Raw genomic sequence first — 14,575 nt, 5'->3', positions numbered from 1 at the left:
AAATATCTATATTGGGTTCATACTTTTGGTACAGAGTGGAGGTAAAAAGGGGAAGGTGAGGAGAAGGGATACCAAATTGAATGAATGAATGTCCCTGCCCATAAGTGTAGCTGGCAAAGTACTTTTATTTTTAATAAGCCAAGATACATTTTATTGAAATCCAGTGTGGATTTTAGGTCTTTTTAGTTTTGCATTTGTTATGTGTACCTTAAAGTTTTCTAAACACTGAGAAAAATCCTGATCTTGCCTGATTATGAATTGCCTGGAGCTGTCACTTAAAATAGAGATTCTCAGGCCCCTTTCCTGGAGAATGTTTCAGGAGGCTAGTGGGTAAATCTGTGTTAACAAATTTGCCAGATGGATTCTTACCAGGCAAAACTTAGTAAAGCTTAGCTAGATAATACTTTAGTCCAAACGCTTCAATGTATGTGTTAGTCATACTGGTAATTATTTTCATGAGAAGGGGTATGTGTTGCCTTTGTTTCCAGGAAGATTCTTCACTGTAGTAGGGTAGCTTTGTAGAAAGGGCAAATATTAGACAATTTTCTTTAAGGAAAGAGGGGTCCGATTTTTATTTCATCTGGCCCATGAATACAGTGTGTCTGATTTGTTAACTTTTTCTGGGTAGTAACATTCATATAAATAGTAACTTCTTTACTATATATAACACCCCACCTTTGGAAATATAAAATTATGTGAAGAAGAGATATATACCCAGAGGTGATAGGCCAGTTTATGATTATAAAAAAGCCCATGTGTTGAAGGCATTGGGTAAAGTACTTTGCATAAGTACTTCCTCTTCAGGAGGCGGTTGAAGAGTTGAAAAGAACTACCCTATGAGGGACCTGTTTTGATCCTCATCTTAGAATTGAGGAATCAGAGGCTTAAGAAAGTGAAGAATGAGCCCAAGGTCATAGACTTGGTGAAAGCCAGAATTTGACTCCATGTAGCTCCAGTTCCAAAGCCTATATATGTGGCAGCCAAATCTTTAAAAACAATTGGAAATTATGCACCATAATCTATCGTGTGTGTGTGTGTGTGTGTGTGTGTGTGTGTGTGTGTGTGTTTGTGTGCGTGCACATGAGTGCGTGTGTGCATACACACATTCTCGCATGCATTTACGTCATTCTCTGGTGTCTTTTTCCCTCCTTTTGTGTTTGTTTCTTGATCCATCTGGCACTCCTCAAGTGTCAAAACTGAGAAGTGTATTTTTATTTGTTATCTGTTTATGAGTTATATATTTATTTTTTTGTAATTGATAACGCAGATAATAGACTTGTATTTCTTTTAAAAGTCATATTGTCATTTTTTTTAACTTATGAATTTATTACTCTAGGCAATAAAATTATATCCCATTCAGGATCATAACCATTCAAATAAAAGCAAATCTGATAAGAATACTGTAACTTGTGGTCTTTTAAGATGACCAGTGCATGGCAGTGGGCAGATATCTGTCAACAGATACTGATTTAGTACTTGCTGGTTGCCTGCACCTGCTAAGCACTATGGAGGATACAAGTAATGTGGTCCCTCACTGACCTTGCAAAGTTGTGCTATGGAGGGGAGGACCACCTCCTCCTTGCGAGTGGAACTCACAGTGTGGCAGTGAGCGTGGTTAGCAGAGGGAAAACCAGTAGGCGGATGGCAGGAGTCACTTCTGCTGCTGGTCTTTGATCACATCAGGTAAACTTAGCCCGCTTTGTATTTGGATAGGGGTCTGTAATAAAGGGGAGAAGCCACTTCAGTCTTCTAATATTCTGGCTGGCAGTACTGTGGAAAGTGGCCTGAGAATGGCAGTCAGTCTGAATTTGGCTGGCTGGTGCACAGAAACTGGTCCCTCATTCTCCTGAGTCTGTAGGGCTCTTTGACTCTCTCCATGCTGTGCAGAAACCTGTCGGGTAACTTGTACAAGAAATTGATAACTGCAGGCAAGAATGGAGTATGCGGAATGACTGGGACATGGCGTTATTCCTTGGGGTCACAGAAGATGATGTCGCTCCTGCCATTCTCCTCCGCCTTCTCCAGCAGGCATCTGTAACAACTGTCACGTAATGAAACCGGAGCTCTGGAAGGGTCTGTCTGGTCGTTTAAGACCAGTTAAGTAGTTTCCCTTCTACTCTCTTCTTTCTCTGTTTATAGATGAAATGCCCTAACACATGTGACCCTCCTTCGCCTCTTCCCTGGCTTCCCCCTGTCTGGGCTAGAGACTGAAAGATGTGTTTTTCTCATTCTTGTGCACTCATCATAGCCGGCCATTTGTGAGCCAGCTGTTGTGGGGACAGCAGCTGCCGGGCAAGGAAGCTGAATGCCAGGCTTTTTTCTAAGGGGAGAATTAGAGCTGCTCCCCGACATAGCACTGGAGGTACCATTGGAGCGCCTGCTGGCCCTTCACATCAATGGGCCATGCAGCTGGGACACCAGTAATAGGAAACCCAACCAAGCTCTGGTAGCTCTTTATTGAGACGTTTGAATATAGCCAGTGTTAGTGTAGGACATGCCCACCTTAGATCCTTGCTGCTGAGTGCAAGCCGTGAGTCGTGTAGTAAAAGCCACAGGGGTCCATGCAGCTTTGTTTTCAAAGCATCCTGTTACTACTTTTAAATAGTGTTAAGTTAATGTTCTGTTGACCAGTTCAATATATTGTTAAGACAGAAGGCTCTTATTTTCTACCTAACAACAAACATCTTCATTGTTTGCTTTATATATCTGAAGAAAATTCTGTTTCAGCACAGATATTACAGTACATTACTTTGGATACTTTTGGAATGAATGAAACTTATTTCTTGTAAAGCCAATTATAATTGACCCTTAAATAACGTGGGTTTGAACTGTGCGGATCCACTTACACGCAGTTTTCTTTCAATAAATACAGTACAGTTGTGTATTTTCTCATGATTTTAACATTTTCTTTTCTTTTTAAGAATTAAAGAATTTCTATTCTTTTTAAGAATACTGTATATAGTATACGAAATATGCATTAAATGACTTTATGTTATTGGTAAGGCTTCTGGTCAATAGTAATCTTATAGTAGTTAAGTTTTGGGGGAGTTAAAATTTATATGTGGATTTTTGACTGTATGGGGGTCAGCACCCTTAACCTCCACATTGTTCAAGGCTCAACTGTTTCAATCAGAAAAAAAAAAAAAATCTCAAAAAATTTGTTCTCCTGCGTTAGTGAAGATGAAGTAGGGTAGACTTTTTTTTTTTTTTTTTTTTTTTTTAGTGTTTGTTTATTTTTGAGAGAGAGAGAGAGAGAGAGACAGAACATGAGCAAGGGAGGGGCAGAGAGAGAGGGGACACAGAATCTGAAGCAGGCTCCGGGCTCACCTGTCGGCACAGAGCCCGACACAGGGTTCGAACCCACAGACCACGAGATCATGACCTGAGCCGAAGTCAGACACTTAACCTACTGAGCCACCCAGGCACCCCCAAGTAGGGTAAACTTTAATTGAGAGGTATGACTTAAGGATAAGGTGGGAGAAGTTTAAAAAAATAGAGACAAAAATTACATAAAAGTTTTTTTTGGATGGATCTTTGCTGATAACTGGAAAAGACAAATGTTTAATGTCCTCAGGTGGTTTGAACTTAGTAGTTCAAATTTGGTGATTTTTGCTTTAAGATATTATAGTAGTTTCCTAGAATCTTTTTGTTAACTTTCTCAAAGGGTAGAAAGGGGGGAAGTGAAAGGGAGTTCCTCATGATTTGACTTGCAACTTGGCATGAAGTTTAAAAAGGATGTTATATGAAGAGCAGGAAGGAAACGATCAGTTCCAATCTGATGGTATTCTCGGTAGCATTGTACGGTATGGGGGAAAAGAAAGTTTGAGGAGAAGTTGGCTTTAGGAGTTGAGATAACTGTGTTTGATGTATACACTTTTAAGAGCCAATTACGTTCTTGACAGAGGCTCTCATTTCATTGTCCACAGGGGCTATTTGCTGGAGTTCTATGGAACAAAGACTGTGTAGATATATTGTATCTAATCATTTGGATAGATATTTGATTTCAGATCCAAGAAAATGAGGCCCAAGAGACCCACCTCAAAAGTGTTTTAATGTTTTATTTATAACACACACATTCAAAAACAAATCAATATTTAGCCCCGTGGAATGCTAATGGGTGAAAGCTGCTTTGAATAGGAATTTATGTTTACACTCAAGTATGTGAACTGTAAACTGTTCCGTTTTGGACTGGAGTATGTTTTATGGCTTAATTAACCTTTTTTTTTTTTTTTTTCCCTCCCCCTGTAGAACTGGCTAGATCCTGCAAAAGAAATAAAGAGACAGCTACGAAGTGAGTATTTAAATAATCATACTTCTGAGTTCATCTTTATATCTATTTCTGTCTTTAATCAAATTCAGAGGAATGTAGACTGGACTACTAAAATAATGATGGAATGATCAGCTGTATTTTGCATGTATATCATATACAAAGTTGAGGAAACAATATTTTTCTTGCCTCGTGACTTTATTTTGTGCGTGGCTTCGGGACTCTTCTGGTCTAGAGGTCCTAACCTTCTGGTCCTAAATATTCCCTCACGGTGGCCGTCTACCAGTGTAGACACTGCTTGTCTGTAACTTTCACTGTTATGTAAATTTTACTCCAGGCGACCAGTTACCATTGCTTCGTTTGCTTTGTTTTGGAAGTGTGTAATTAGTTTAATTAACAGGCTTGTCTCTGGCCCCAGAGGCGTAGACACGCTCACTGTTCATAGATGTACTGGAGTGCAGACTCGGGGCGGAAAAGCACAGAGAGTCATCTCTTCCATCCTCTGCGGTCCCTGCCTTCTCTCCAACGTCGTTCTGCCACTCAGGGCCGTGCCGTGTGCTCTTTGAGTCTGGGTTTCTAGTCAGTGCGGCTTGGCTCTTTCTTCCGTTGCCTGTTTGCTGTCATGGCAGACTCCCAAAGTGACTTTCGGGGTCTCCCCCTCACCAGCTCCAGCTCCCTCCACAGGCCCTGGTCTTGCCTGTGCCTGGCTTTCAGATGTCTGTGCCAGGAGGTATCATCACCACAGAAAAGTCTCTGGAGGATTTGGATCCTTAATTGACTTCCGGGCGGGTGGATGACCAAGGCAGAAAAGGTAGAGAGCCACGAACAGCTGGAATTTTCAGACAGGAGAACAGGATTCTCAGCAGCCCTTCTGGACGGGGGGCCCCCAGAGCTGTCGTGGGAGAAAGCGTTTCCCTGAGCGCCGGCCTACCCAGGGTAGGCTGTTTGCTTTCCTCCCCCTACTTATTCTTCCTGGCATCAACACACCAGAACAAATCTGTGTGTTTCCCTTCTGTTCCTTACCATCTATCTTCTCTCATTTTAGGCACTCCACATTAGTTTTCTTTTTCCCTGAAATCATTAATCTTTTAAGTAGTTCTCCTATCCTTTCTTCCCTTCTCTGCTCCTGTTTGAAATTTTGAGCGTCTACCTTATTTTGCCCATTTCTTCTCCTTGAAAACTCATCTTTTCCTTCAGGGGGAAAAAAAAAAAAGTATTTTTGAAGAGAATGACCTTCCTGATTTGCCCTGGACAGGGGTCTCTTAGGATGTCAGACTTACAGTGCTAAAACTCAAACAGTCCCAAGTAACCTGGAATGGTTGGTCACTCTGTCTCTTGACTATTGTCCCTGGCTTTCCAGCAGCCCTCCTCTTTCCCCTTGCATTTATTATCTGGGTGTTGCATCTATTTATACTTGCTTCATAATGGAAAAGGGAAGAAAAAAAAAAAGGAGTGATTAGACACAGAAATGTTATGTTTACAGTTGCTTCCACGGTGTATCAGAGAGCCTTGGCACTTTTCCCTTGTCTTTTGTATGGTTGTCCTACACAACTGTAGAGTGCATGAATTCGGAAAGGTACGGATGCCTGGTTCTTCCACTTTATCTGAAACCAGAGCTTCCAAGTGACCCAAACCATAGAATAGGATAACCGCTGAAACCTGATTGATGTTCCATTGAGTTGCTTCCTATGGTTTTGTTTTGGCTTTTGTTTGATTATGTTCGTATGCCACTCGTTTCAGAGCCATGGAGGTTGCTGATTTTTGGAAGGCAAGACTCCTGCTGATTATGAATCATGGTCTTGTGTTTTGATGGTTTGTGAAGTTTTTTTTAGAGTTATTCAGGACTTTTGCCCTTGTGGTTTGGCAAGAGGGATAACAGTAACAAGTAGGATCTGGCTTTCTCAGATGATTTGGAGCTAGTTTCTAAATGGAATCCTGTCCTGTCCTGATGGTGCAAGTAGGCTGGAAACATGAAGTCTTAGCTTTTGCCTTGACCTCTTCCTTTCTGCTTGTGTTAAAGTGGACGAAAGAACTGCATGTTTTATCTTCACCCAGCCAATGCCAGGCTTTTATTGTTACTTTTCAGTTAATGGGCAATTAGCAAAGGTAAACATTAATCTTTTTTTCAGTTGCTTTTGAAAACCAACAGCCTGTTGGTTCCTGTTTAAAGTTTGCCTTGAAATTTTCTTCAGATGTACACAGATCAGACTATATATATGAGACCTGCATGTGATTGCTATATACATGATCCATATATATATATAAATATAATATAAATATATAAATATAAAATATATATATAATATATATATAAATATATATATAAAATAAATAAAAATAAAAATATATATATATATATTTTTTTTTAAATTTTCTGGTTTTATTTAAGTAGGCTTCACACCCATGCAGAGCCCAACATGGGGCTTGAACTCACGACCCTGACATCGGGACCTGAGCTGAGATCAGGAGTCAGACACTTAACCACCTGAGCCATCCAGGCACCCCAAGTTTAGCATTTTTTTTTAACTTATTTATTTTTGAGAGAGTAAGTGAGCCTGAGCAGGGGAGGGAGAGAGGAAGAGAGAGAGAATCTTAAGCAGATGCGATGCTTAGCATGGAGCCCTACTTGGGGCTTGATCCCACAAGTGTGGGATCATGACCTGAGCTGAAATCAAGAGTTGGATTCTCAACTGACTGGGTCACCCAGGTGCCCCTAAAAGTATAGCATTACTAGGGCTAAAATATAAATGTTCTATTAGAAACTCATCCCTGTAGTCCTATCCAGGCAAGCACGTGCTCTTGTTAATTAATACCCAGAAAACAAAAAATAAGGATCCATTAGGAAGTGATAACCCTATGGTGACTTAGCTTAATTATGGGTTAGCAGCCCCCTGAAGAAGTCCATATTCCCGCCCAGCATGGCACTATATATAGGACAGGGAAGTCTCACTCTTCAGGAAAGTCCTATATCCCATTTATGTTATTTTACTTTGTTTTTGTTTTGTTTTGTTTTTATTTATTCAAAGGTGTTTTAAAATGTTTTTTTTTTGGGGGGGAGAGATAGAGCAAGTGTGTGTACAAGAAGGGGAGAGGCAGAGAGATGGGGGACGGAGGATCTTAAGTGGGTTCCACACTGACAGCAGCGAGCCTGATGCGGTGCTTGAACCCACGAACTGCGAGATCATGACCTGAGCTGAAGTCGGATGCTCAACCCACTGAGCCACCCAGGCGCCCCTATGATATTTTAAATGTGTGACACAGAACTGAAATTCAGGATTGGCTTTGGAAGTGGAATGGTGAGGCACTGAACCTAAATCCAGTACAGGTGCACGTGTGTTCTTAGCAGCCATTCCACACATACGGGTTGACTTCTGAGAGAGAAGTTAGTGTACTTATGGTGAGAAGAGAACAAAAGGACATGTTGGAAAAGAGAATGGGATTCAGTAAAATTTTCTTCAAGTCCCTGAAATAAAGCAACCATGAGGCCTTCAAATGTGGATGGAATGAAATACCATGAACATACTTTGTTTCTATTTAGAAATACTAGGAACTTTGAGCATAACCCTGAATTCTGGCCAGTGGATTTATTTGGATCCATTTAGGGAAAATAATACTTGCCTTCTGCCCAGAGTTGTGTGCTTTTTTCTTTCTTTTCTTTAAAGCTATCCAAAGTAGGACATATCAAACATTAGTTAAACATTAGTGCAGAGATAGCAATGTTTTAACTTTTAATAAGTCATTTCTGATGGTTGTTATATTCACTTCTGTGGCACAGTGCAGCCCAAGCATATGTTCTATAGGAGTATACTTACACCTACTCTGTAAACCCTGGGAATAATTTTATTGTCTTAAAGTATTGTGATGTTTGGGGTGCCTGTGTGGCTCAGTCGGATGAGCGTCTATCCGACTCTTGATTTCAGCTTAGGTCATGATCTTACGGGTGAATTCGAGCTCCGCATCAGGCTCTGTGCTGATAGTGAGGGCCTGCTTGGGATTCTCTCTCCCTCTCTGCTTCTCTCTTTCTCTCTGCCCCTCCCCCCTCAAAATAAATAAATAAACACTATTAAAAAGTATTGTGTGGGCACCTAAGTGGCTCAGTCGGTTGAGTGTCCAACTCTTGGTTTTGGCTCATGATCTCATGGTTTGTGGGTTCAAGCCCCACATCAGGCTCTGCTTGGGATTCTCTCTTTCCCTCTCTCTCTGTCCCTCCCTTACTCTCTCTCTCTGAAAATAAATAAATAAACTTAAAAAAAAATAAATAAAAATAAAGTATTGTGATGTTTTACTACTCCCTTCTTTGAGATTTCGTTATGGGATTAAGAGACCATTAATCATTTTCTTGAATAGCTATAGTGATCAATTGATCATTATCTCCCTTCTGTCAACAATGTGTAAATCCTAAAATACTTTTTTTTTTTTTCTCTTTAAACAGTAGGAGACATTTGGCATCTGGAGAGTCTGTGGTTAAAACAAATCTTATTTCAGAATGATTACATATAGGTTATATTGAAATTTTTGCATAATATATCACCATACAAAACATTGAAAGTATTTTAGTAAGTGTTTATTTAAAAAAAGGGAATCTGTTTTTCTTTCATAGTGGGTTATTTGTATAATTTTTATATTTTGTTTTGTTTTTGTAAATAGTTTTCTTAAAATCAAACAATGAAACTCTCCAAACTGACATTATAGTGGAAGTAGTATGTACTGTTTGAACATTAACCTTTAATTTTTATCAAAATAAGTGGTCATTCTGCTGGTTGGGTAAATACCCACATTTAATAATTACAGATCCTCCTTGGCTGTTCACCTTTAATGTGAAGTTTTATCCTCCTGATCCTTCTCAGTTGACTGAAGATATCACCAGGTACTTTATACTTACATTTTAAAACAAATTTTTACTTAGAGCTTTCATTTATCTCTGTGCCCTGGGAGAATAATGGTAATTTCAGGATTAAAGCCAAAATATTTTTTCATAAGTTGAATTCTAGAAAGTTCCTTGGAAATGAGCATACTCCAAAATGGTTGGAAATGTTTCTAGTTTCAAAATTTTTTTTTTCTTTAAATTCTCCATTTATAGTTGAGTAATAGAATATTAAAAAACTTATATTGCTGGCAACTTTGTTTCTTACGTTACACTTACAAAAATCATTGATATTTAATATTTCAGATTAATACTAAAATGGTTTTTTGTTGTATAACCCTTGTGTCCCTGTGTACTAGTCTCCTATCACAAAGGTGATATAGGGTAGAAAAATGAAATTATTTAAAAAGCCAATTGAACTATATTTCCGGGGGCCTCGTATTTCAAAGTAGAAAAAAAAAAAAACTAATAAGGTAGGCTTTCTTAGCCAATAGCTGTTTCATTTCCATCTCCTTTGAGATTGTCTGGGCCATACAAACATATACTTAAGTTGCAAATAAGAGATTCAGTTGAGGAGCAAGGGAGCATTTACTGATTCTGAGAGTGCCTGAGTGTTTGAATAGTAACCAAGGAGCATTTGAGTCCACAAGTGCCTTGGTGTATTAGCCCTATTCAGCTGGGTTACCAGTGATAGGACTTATTAGCTTTGGTAAGAATAAGTGCATACGTTACATGGCCAAGGAGAACTGTGTTCAGAATATACTTTTTGAACACCAGAGGTCTTGCTGAAAGACTGCTTTTGATTCATTCCTGTGGTTCCTGTGCCCTTGATGCTTTCTGCTAGGCCAGTTTTGGCAGACATCAGGTTGTGTTGGTGCTTAAGAGTGCATGATACCCACGTGGAGATTTCTTTCCAAGATGGAATAAATAACAAGCCTTCCCCACTGCCCCTAACCAACAACCCCCCCCCCCCCCCCCCCCCCCCGCCTTTGCTACTTGTTGCTAAATGGCGGTCTTCTGATACTAAGTAAGCTGTGGTTGAATTAACTTCAGCTAGTAAATAGTAAAGATAAGCTTTTGTAACTGCACCTCGAGCTGCTTTGGAGCATAAAACCGGATAGGTTGGTTGCTCTGGATACACAGCCTCACCACAGGAACGCCTTCGAACATTGCAGTTGGGGCTTGTGCCCTAGCACCCTCTCTCTACACACACTTCTTGGAGTAATTTGTTTGGGAGATGATAATCCTCTGGTAATTGCGACTTATGGCATCGGTAAGTGCTTTGGTTTTTCCTTTAAATGGGGCTTGAATAGTCTCGCCGTGTGTGGTGAGAGAAAGGAGATAGTTTGGTGACCTAAACACTAAAAGCCTCGGCAGGCAGCCTGACACCAGCCACCTGCTTGGACTGGTGGCCTAAGTATCATGAGTGAAATCTTCACTATGACTTGAGTGAAAACTTAAGATGAGGTAGCTTTTGAGGAGTGCAATAGTGGTTTTTGCAGAAGTATTGCAGTGTTCAGGATAGTGTTTGAGAATGCTGGCTCCTGCTATGTGAAGAAGAGGGAGCTGGGAAATTCAGGAACCTGTTGGAGTTTTTGTTGGAAGGTTTTGGGCTTTCGACTTCTCTTTGAAAACAGGACAGGACCAATGTGAAAAGTCGAGACCATAGTCTCAAATGGAACAACAAGATCTTAGTAGTAGGTGGAAAATCTGGGTGTTTAGGTCTTCAAAGTGTCACGAAATGTGGAGAACTGGCACGGTTCTCAGTCAGACTTAGAGAATCAGAGGATACCCTGGAATCCTAGTTTAAAATGGACTTTTCTAAAGTAATGCAGTTCTGCTTGTGGTGTTCCAGGGACCAAAGGAACATAATCCTCCTTAGAGAGCTCCTGCGGTGCATAAAAATCCTCAGACCATAGTGCCAGAGAGATGACTTTCCTTCTGCCAGAAGATTTTGGAGCACTTGCTACGTGGCAAGTTCTTAGCTAACTGTGCCCCACGCTTGGCAAAGAGACAAAGTGGCCAGCTGCTAATGGGAATGGCAGTGTCGAAAAGGTCTTCAAGAGTGAGGGGCTGTTTAGTTTGCAGGGATTGATGGTAATCTTATTAGCAAGTAGTTAAAGTCACGAGTAGAAATCAGGTTTTCAAATGTCAGCAAAGGAGCTGGTAGTGCCCCCCGCCCCCAGATCCTCATAGATGTAAATAACATGGTTCCGCATGTCATCTAGTGGAAACGGAAACTTTTATAAGTAACTGTAGTAAAACCACTTGAAACATTGAATAAGAACTATTCTAATAAGTTAATAACATAATTATGATGATGATGATGATGATGATGTCTATTAGTTACTGACTCCTAGGTAACATGCGGTATGTTTTGATTATGTTATCTAATTCGTATCCTCTCCTTCAAAGGGCGGAAGAATTCTCATTTGACAAGTAGGGAATTAGCCTTAGACGAGCAAATTCACTAGCTCAAGGTTGCACAGAGTCAGCTGTGCCTGGCCCAGAAGCTCATGCTTTTTCTGTTATAAATTGAACTGTCTCTGTAGATGGAGTAAATGGGCAAGTGTAAGGGCTTTAAAGACTTACAGTTGTTCAAGGCATCTGAGGAATAGAAGAAATTGGTATAAAAAGGCTAGAAAGAATAAAGGGTGGGTGACCTTAGCTCTTCTTGCAAATGCTTAAGAACTGCAGCTGTTTTTAAGTTTTCATTAGTCTTTGCAACTTTTGAGGGGCATGTAAATTTCGATGCCAGTTTTAAATCCATGGAGACAGTCTAAGTGATTACAATTTTTATGTTCAGTCACAAAGCTCTTAATGATGATGATGATGATGATGATAAATACACTGTGACCAGAATAGCAGTTCAGAATTCCCATGGGTTAGGAGCCCAAGAAGCAAGGTGGACTTCTTATTAGAGAAGACGATTTTTGCTGTGGACATAAGGCATTGCCTTCTCGTCTGTTTTCAGAGGAATACTGGAACTCAAAGATCATTGGTGCTGCATCCTAACGGATTTCTTCCCGGCCCTCCTCTCCCCCTTGCCCCTCAGATACTTCTTGTGCCTTCAGCTCCGGCAGGACATTGCCTCCGGCCGCCTGCCCTGCTCATTTGTGACTCATGCCCTCCTGGGATCCTACACGCTGCAGGCTGAACTTGGGGACTATGATCCAGAAGAACATGGCAGCAGTGACCTCAGTGACTTCCAGTTTGCCCCCACACAGACGAAGGAGCTGGAAGAGAAGGTGGCAGAGCTGCATAAAACCCACAGGTCTGGTGACTTGCTTGCTGGGGAGAGAATAGCCACGGGGGATTGAAGCAGCTTCTCTTCTGACACTTGCCAGACATCCGAGCACTGTTTACGGGATTATCTAGTGTTTCCTTTTGGAGCCTCACCTAGTATTAAACGAGACAACCTGTAGCCTTGAGATCGCCTTTCGTTGTGTTCACAACTATAACGTGAACAACAGTGCTCATGATCCTGAATGTTTTCATTTATTGGATAAAAGTTACTTCTCCCTGTGACATCTCCCTCTTCCTCCCTCCAAACCTGGGCACATAAAACAGACATATTCCCATACTTGTTTGGGCACTTAATACGTATTTCTTCTGCCCACCTCCTCCCCTTTTTTTAAAAATTTTATTTTAGAGCAGGGAAGAGGGGCAGAGGAGGGGAGAGAGAGAAAATCTTAAGCAGGCTCCATGCTCAGTGTAGAGCTCAATGCGGGGCTCAATTCCGCAACCCTGGCGTCATGACCTGAGCCAAACTCAAGAATTGGACTCTCAACCAACTGAGCCACCCAGGCGCCGCCTGCCTTTTGTTTTTTATCCGATAAAGCTAGAGGGCTAGGCTTCTGGGTTTGAATCAGAAGTGTAGGTAGTGATGGACATGAAATATATAGGTGGTTTCTCTGTCCACAAGATGAGCTTTGCTTTTAGTAGCTAAACTTTACTGATTTACTCAGTACCGTATTAAGTACCATATTACACTTTGAGAACTTTTATATCTTCATGAAAATAAATGTGCTTTTAGCCCAAGTTGACAAACTCGCTACAAAATTACAATTTGCCCCATATTGCAAAATTGAGATTTTATAAGAGTTTGACAAAAATGTTTGGAAGGGAACTTTGAAAGATTAGAGGTTTTTAAACAGGCCACGTTCATTAACTTTTTTGTAAAAAAGAAAAAAAAAAATGCGGTATTTCTTATATTCACTTTCACTTTATTCCGGTTCTTCTCCATAGGTATTTATTGTATAATTTGAATTTGAAATATCAGGTGCTGAAATTCTTTGGGGATTATGAAGATGAACGGGACACGGTCCTGCTCTCTTAGAGCCTAAAATTTGTTGACTTGTGAATAGAGACAGGAATGGAAATAATTTTAGTTATGGACCGGGTGTGAGCTGCATTATCTACCATAGGTGTAAAGTCAAATACAGGTATTTCTGATCTGTGTTGTGATCAATCCTGCCGAAATAAAATTAAGGAGTGGGAAGTAAGAATTTGCCATTTTTGGAAAGATGAAACCACTTTTTTATTCTCATGGAATTTATGTTGTACTGGGAAAACCATCGAAAACAATTCTCTGAGATAGAAAGGAAGGGTAGAGATTTAGAGTAGAGGATCCTATGAGGAAACTTCTAGAGGTTGAGAGTTGAGCCTTCTTACCTGTTCCCTGCTTATCTGTAAATTGTGGGGGGTTAACTGCTCTACCCTAAACCCTCCGAGCTCATACACTCCTTTCCTATCTGGGCCACGTTCGCTTTGCAGCTGCCAATAAAATAATATTGTTTCTTTTGATCCTCAGGGGCTTATCTCCAGCACAAGCTGATTCTCAGTTCTTAGAAAATGCAAAGAGGCTCTCCATGTATGGCGTTGACCTACATCATGCCAAGGTACTGTCAGTGTAATGGGAAGTGGCATCTTTCCAGTCTGTTGACGGTTTTGAAAGGGCTCCAGTTTCAGAGTGGCCTAGCTCACTTTTAGGAAAAGGCTATTCACCCTCACCCAAGGGTCTCTATAATATTTCTTTAGTGACTAACTGTGGGGTTTGTGCTTATGGAAAGGAGCATTCATTCTCTCCTCTGCCCCCTTCTTTCTCAATCTTTTCAATTAACACCCTTTCATATGGACTCACCTTGAGACTCACCCGTCAGGCATCTTTCCCCCCTGTCCTGGTTTCTTCTGCATCCCCACCTTTTGCTGTGCCAGGTGATACCTCTCCCCACCCCTTCTCCCATCCCTGTCTTGGGAGTGGATTGCAGATCCAAAGAAAGGGCCAATGCAGTGTGGATGGGACCGCTTTTGAACCTTCGAAACCCTCTGGCTAATGAAGGAGCCTGAGGGTCGGGCTCCTCTCTGCTGGCCTGTTTTGTACCACTTGCAAGACAAAAGAGACTGGCCCAGGCCCCAGGGGATGCAACCCCCGCAGCCTAATT

At 40.9% G+C, this 14,575-nt stretch overlaps 1 protein-coding gene across 23 annotated transcripts in view; it reads left to right on the top strand.

Annotated features, from left to right (window-relative positions):
• EPB41L2 (erythrocyte membrane protein band 4.1 like 2) overlaps positions 1 to 14,575 on the top strand; it is a 220,544-nt gene that overhangs the window by 145,251 nt on the left and 60,718 nt on the right. For all 23 annotated transcript variants that reach the window (XM_060616654.3, XM_060616652.3, XM_078447318.2 and 20 more), the window contains 4 exons: positions 4,249 to 4,291; positions 9,059 to 9,134; positions 12,187 to 12,405; positions 13,945 to 14,032. In XM_060616654.3, the coding sequence (XP_060472637.1) occupies positions 4,249 to 4,291; positions 9,059 to 9,134; positions 12,187 to 12,405; positions 13,945 to 14,032 (426 nt within the window). The remainder of the gene's footprint in view (positions 1 to 4,248; positions 4,292 to 9,058; positions 9,135 to 12,186; positions 12,406 to 13,944; positions 14,033 to 14,575) is intronic.

This window comes from Panthera onca, chromosome B2 (assembly GCF_046562875.1).
Source record: "Panthera onca isolate mPanOnc1 chromosome B2, mPanOnc1 haplotype 2, whole genome shotgun sequence".
Taxonomy (NCBI): domain Eukaryota; kingdom Metazoa; phylum Chordata; class Mammalia; order Carnivora; family Felidae; genus Panthera; species Panthera onca.
Note: the sequence above shows the minus strand (reverse complement) of the source record. Positions and strands in the feature narration are given on the sequence as shown.